Source organism: Dermochelys coriacea, chromosome 15 (genome assembly GCF_009764565.3).
Source record: "Dermochelys coriacea isolate rDerCor1 chromosome 15, rDerCor1.pri.v4, whole genome shotgun sequence".
NCBI lineage: Eukaryota > Metazoa > Chordata > Testudines > Dermochelyidae > Dermochelys > Dermochelys coriacea.
Genome location: NC_050082.1, coordinates 5,515,277 through 5,521,276, shown reverse-complemented (window position 1 = coordinate 5,521,276; position 6,000 = coordinate 5,515,277). Strand labels below are relative to the sequence as shown.

General features: G+C 49.8%; 1 protein-coding gene across 2 annotated transcripts in view; it reads right to left on the bottom strand.

Moving 5' to 3' along the window:
• Nucleotides 1-251: 251 nt before the first annotated feature.
• SCARF2 (scavenger receptor class F member 2) overlaps nucleotides 252-6,000 on the bottom strand; it is a 94,494-nt gene continuing 88,745 nt past the window's right edge. The window contains exons 10-11 of one of the 2 annotated variants that reach the window (XM_038372683.2): nucleotides 3,674-3,826; nucleotides 252-2,545 (exon numbers count right to left, since the gene is read on the bottom strand). In XM_038372683.2, coding sequence (XP_038228611.1) covers nucleotides 1,311-2,545; nucleotides 3,674-3,826 — 1,388 coding nt within the window. In that variant the 3' untranslated portion in view covers nucleotides 252-1,310. The remainder of the gene's footprint in view (nucleotides 2,546-3,673; nucleotides 3,827-6,000) is intronic. The other variant, XM_038372684.2, reaches the window with a different exon arrangement.

The following is a 6,000-nucleotide window of genomic DNA, read 5'->3' as shown; positions in this document are numbered from 1 at the left end:
GGGTGCCAGGCGGGGACTTGGTTTGTGTCATTGAGACGTTTGGATTTTAAGGTCTCTTCTGAAGGTGTGTGCCTCTTCCCTGTAATTTGCATTTCCATGTCCCCTCCAGAGGGAGGAGGGCTGGGTCCCGAGGTAGGGTGCTCACACCACTAAGCATTAAAATAAAATAAAAGGACACCGGTGGGAACCTTAATGCAGCCAGGCAGCAGGCAGTGATCAGCAGAGGGCACGGGAGGAGAGAGCACCAAGGGTAGAGAAGAAATACACTTTTATTAGGAAAGCTTTCTGCAGATGTGCCAAATTCTGTAGTACCAATCACGCCACACAACTCCAGCGGATTGGACCCCCTTAACCGGGACAGCCTTTCTGAATGGCGTCCAGGTGTCAGGCCATAAATAGTACTTTCTTCACAGCCACCACCAGCAGCAACATCCTCAGACACCGGAGGGGGCATCAGTCGAAACCAGCTCGACCCCACGCTGACCAAAGCAGCGTGCCTGCAGAGGAAGGTGACGCCCGGGGGAGTTTACATCTTCAGAAGATAAAAAGCTAAATGGCAAGGAAGAAACACAAACTAAACCCAAGACAGTGAGCACCGCTGGTCCCAGTGCTCCACTGCTCTGGATCACGCAGGCTCCGCAGCCGACTCCTCTCTGCCACAGCCACCTTGAGGATGGACGACACAGGGGCCCTTGGCCTTGGGCACATGGCTAGCAACAAGGGAAGACTGGCACAGGCCTTGTTTACCCTTCTAATACACGGAGCAAGAGCCTTGGCCTCTGGCTGCCATTCGCCAATGTGAATGCGACAGACCGGACTAGGATACAGGAAGCAAGCTAATCCGTTACTGCAGAATACAACATGGGGATTTCTAGTAAACAAGCACTGCTTATGCAACCAATAATACTGATACAAAAGGACAAGGGCCCTTCTCAGAGTCTCATGCAGCCCCCCCGAACTCAGGGCAGGCCAATGCAACCCTGCCAACCCTTCCACATCAGGGGAGCTCCATGCGGTCCTTCTCCCTGCAAAAGAAACATGGGACGCCAGCTGCTCCAGCCCCCATGAGGAGAAGATACATGGCAAAGAGCACAGCGCAGCTTGGAGGAAGGCGTCTGTGATGGGCAAAGAGTCCGAGGCCCCAGTGAAGGACAGAGATGGCTCGGAGGCTTCTCCAGAGCTCACTTCCCAGTTCAGACCTCCATTTCCACTGACCCTTCCTGCAGACTTGCTGAGAGCAGAGAAGCTTCCTCTGCCCACCACTTGTCTGGTGCAGTACCAGGCCAGCACCTGGGGCCCACGGGTCACCTCTACTGCACTGTCTGAGGGGGCATTATGGCTGCTTTGGGCTGCTCCAAGGTGGCTTCTCTGCTCTTCTTCCTAGGGGGCTTTTTAATGGGTGTTTTTTTGCTGGTCTGGTCACCCAGGGGTGCATGCTCCTGGCTGCTGCTGCTGGAATTTTGCTTCTCTGCCCTTTTGGCCTCATTGACCGTGGTCTCCGACACGGGGCTGATCAGTTTCTGCAGGTTGGGGGAGGTTGGCAGCACAGGCTTGCTGGATTTCTGGCTGCTGCTGGTGACCACAGAGCGCTTGGCTTTCTGCGGAGGGGTGGGCTTCTCCTTCTGGGGCTGCAAAGGGCTCACCCCATTTTGCCGGGTGCTGCCATCGCCCTTGTTGAGGCTTTGAGTCTTTTCCTTCAGTTGAGCAGCTAGTAAAGTGGCTGCCTCTGAAGACAAATGTGGGTGGACGGCCTCGGAGCGTGGCTTGCTGTGACTGGGGCTCCGGGGGACTTCCTTGCCTTCTCCTCCTTTCCTGTCTGGGTGGTAGTTTCCCATTTTTTTCAGAGCATTTTGGACGGCCCCATTGATGTTCTCCATCTGCTCCGAACTGGCCTTGGTCTTCTGCTTGGGCTTGGATGGTGACTGGGGCTCTCCAGAGAAGGAGGCTTTGCCCTCTGGGAAGCTGAGCTCTTTCAGATGTTTCTGCGCCTTCTCTTTGCTCCTCGCGCTCCCCTTATCGTCAGCTTTCCCATGGAGGCCAGCCGAGGTCTCACTCGGGCTTCTCTTTCTCTTGGCCTGAGTGTGCTCGGAGCAATCAGGCTGCATGGCTGCTCTCTCGGGGGACCTGCTGGGAGCGGGTAGTGAGTTGGACTGGTTGGAGTTGTACTTCCCATGAATCCAGGACACTTTAGGCTTTGTGGAGGGATCAGGGGGAGGGGGCTTGGTTCTCTCCGGGGAGGGGGATTTACCATTCACTCCAGGGCTTTTGGTGTCCATTGTATTTTCATCTTCGTCCTTGGACTGCTTGGAGAGGCGGGCAATTTTGGCATAGAGGGCTCCACTTGTGGAGCCGGAGCCACAGGACGACCTTTCGCTATCAGAGGATTTGAGCAGGGGAGTTTCGCTGCTGTCTGTTTGGAAGGCCTTGACGGAGCCCGTCTCTTTCAAGAAGGTGTACTCTCCAGCCTCCTCCGCGCTGATTGGGGGTGCCAGCTTCTCCACCAGGCTGCAGGCGGGGCCTCTCTCTTTGCTTTCACCCACACCCTCTGCAAAAGAGAAAGCATAGATACATTACACTGTGCCATGATGCACAGGAGACAGGATGGGGCATGAGGGCCCCACAGCAAAGGGACGGGAGGAAAGAATTGGGACACAAGCTATAATCAGGCAATGCTTTATACTACCCCCATGGGCCTTCTGTCCCTGCTATTCACTGCCCTGTGGATCTTATACCCCTTCCCATAGTCCTGTTATATACCCACACACATCCAGTGTCCCATAGGCCTTAAACCCACCCCCTCACATGGGCCTGCAATACCATCCCCACCAGACACCCCCTCAGAGCAGAGCAGCCTCGTTTGTATGTTGGGGTTGGCTCTCTTGAAAGGGTTGGTCAGACAACCTAGGGCAATGGAGCAGCCAGAACACAGCTCAAAACCCATCAGTACAATAACAAGGCCACATGCTGGAGGCTGACAACCTACAACTAGGGTCCAAGAAAATCATGTTTCTGGGACAAGATCCTGCTGAGAAATGGATTGCCACGAGGTGAAGTGCTTGGCCCTCCTAAAGGTTGGTGCGGCATCCAGGAGTCCTGGGCCCAGTTCCCAGAATGAGGTTCTGCAGGAACAGTGTCCATTCTGAGCAGAGACATTTGTTCTCTTGGTTGCTAAAATAACCATGACTTTTATTTTAGAGCTGCTTTGGTGTTGTCGGGGTGTTGGTTTGGTTGCTTTATTTTTGAAGGAGAAAGAATCATCCCATTGGCTTGGGAGAACCACACAAAGTATTGCACGCACTTTGGACAGCTTCACGAGCAGAGGAACCTGCAGGATGAGCCTTGGCAGCATGCCTCTGAGACGTCAACGAGACGGAGGAGGAAAGAGTGCAACTGGGGGCAGGCGGGGCAGCATCTCTGCTGAGCTCCCATCTGTTGGGCAGGGCTGTCTTTCGACGGATGGGTGGGCTGGTGCCAATCCCAGTGTGCACTGACATTCTGTATCGCTCCCCCCTTGTGAAGGCATGTAACCCCCCTGCATCACAGAGGCTGTCGTGGCAGGGGAACAACCCAGAGCTGGAGAGCCCAGACTGATTAGCAGTGGCAGTGGGGATCATCCTATCCAGCAGCATCATCAGGCTCCTGGCTCTGCCCACCCTGCCCAACGTCCACTCACCCTCATGGGGTACACAGTACACTGGTCCCTCATCGGTGGTGTCAAAGGAGGAGAAGGAGCCCCGGGAAGACCAGGAGGGAGATGGTTGCTCCACTACAGACGGTGGCTCAATGAAACTGCAGTTCATGGTGTTCTCCAGGTCATGGTGAGCCACTGCAACGGGAGAGAGTGGAGAGTTTAGAGCAGCACTCTCACATCACCTCCCATGTGTACTCCAATCTTCCTTGTACAACCTTGGCAGGGAGAGAGACTCCCACTCCCGGACAGCCAGTTCAATTTCCAGAGAGTGCCCATCCAGATCCATCCTAGCACTTTCAATAGGGGCTACATACCAGGAAATTGGTTGAAATAATAATTAAAAATAAAATAGTAAAACATCTCGATGATCTGAACTAAGTAGGGTGGCTTCTAAAATGGAAACTCATACCTCCCCAATCTATTACAATGTTTTGAATGTGTCACTAAAATAGCTGGTAAAGGGAGAACCTGCTGACATAATTATCGGGGCTTTCAAAAAGCCTTTGACAAAGTCTCTCATGTGAAAGTTTTAAGGCAACTAAGTTGTCATGAGTTGCAAGGTGATATATCGTCATGGATCAGAAACTAGTCTAAAGACAGAGAGCAAAGAGTAGGAATAAACAGTTTTCAACCTAAGTGGTTTAGCGCAGGTGTGGCAAGGCTCCATACTAGGCCCTGTGTTATTTAATAGTTTTATTAATGATCTGGGAATGGGGAGGGGAAGAAGGGTGATGGCAAAATTTGCGGATTACACATTATTTATGTTAGTCATGAGAGAACAATTGTGGATATGAATGATGTTAATGAATTTATATATTGAATGCTCTCTGCATTATATATAGTGAAGCCCTGTATATTATGCTATTAAAATGCATACCTTTTCCCCACACTTGGAATAGTGAGGGAAGAACAAGCTGCCGTTTGACACAGGGAAATGAAACTGCTGTAACTATCTGCAGAATGTACTTTTGGTACTGAGCTACACTGGACACCACTGGGTTGGAGCCAGACACAGGCCCGGTGTTAATGATTTACTGGAGTATGGACAATGGCTAGAGCTGATCAAAAAGAAGAGAAACAATTATGTGAAAATTTTCAAAATGTTGCAGTTGTTTCCTTTTTACATAATTCAAACCAGAACAATATTTTATTCATTTGAATATTTTTACCAAATATGTATTGAAATGCACGGTAATATACATCCACAGAAATAATTCAGACCACTCATACACCTCACTGGGTCCTTGATTCACAGATTCCAAGGCCAGAAGGGACTATTGTGGTCACTAGGCTGACCTACTGTATGACACAGGCCAGAGAACTTCCCCAAAGTAATTCCTAGAGCAAATCATTTAGAAAAGCATCCAATCTTGATTTAAACATTGACTGTGATGGAGAATCCACCACAGCCTTGGTAAATTGTTCCAATGGTTAACTGCTCTCACAGCTAAAAAATTATACCTTATTTTCAGTCTGAATTTGTTCAGTTTCACCTTCCAGTAACTGGATAATGTTAGACCTTTCTCTGCTAGACTGAAGAGCCTATTATTAAATATTTGTTCCCCATGGAGGTACTTACAGACTAGGATCATGTAGGCCCTTAACCTTCTCTTCATTAAGCAAAACAGTTTGAGCTCTTTGAGGCTATCATTATACGACATGTTTTCTAATACTTTAATCATTCTCATGGCTCTTCTCTGAACCCTCTCCAATTTATCAACCTCCTTCTTTAATTGTGGGCACCAAAACTGGACACACCATCACCAAATAAAGAAGACCTGGGCATTGTTGTGGAGATCTCTGCTCCACTTGCAAGAGCAACCTAGAAAACAAACAAAATGTTTCGGTGCATAAGGACTGGCATGGAGGATAAAACTGAAAATCTCGGCATGCCAGTATAGATATTCAATGATACGGTCTCCTGTGGAATGCTGTGTTCCATTCCAGACAACGCAGCTCTAAAAGGCTATTGCAGCAGTAGAGGAGGTTCAGAGACAAGAATGATTAGAGGCCTGGAAAAAAATCCAGATAAGGAAAGATTAAAATTATGGGGATTGTTTGAAAGGAGACAAATAAGATGAGATATGATAAAAGTAATCTAGCCCTAACTGATGGGGTCAGGAGGAACTCTCCCCGGGGACCATGTATCCTGTAATTGCCAACTGCAGGGGTTCTTGCCTCTCCCTCTGAAGCAGCTGAACAGTGCATGAGAACAAGGCTCACACCTCCTCTATGAAGAGAGAATGGCTGTAGAAAGCAGCTCACCAGGGTGCAACCTGTGAGTAGCTGGCTCCTTGATTGAAAGCGTA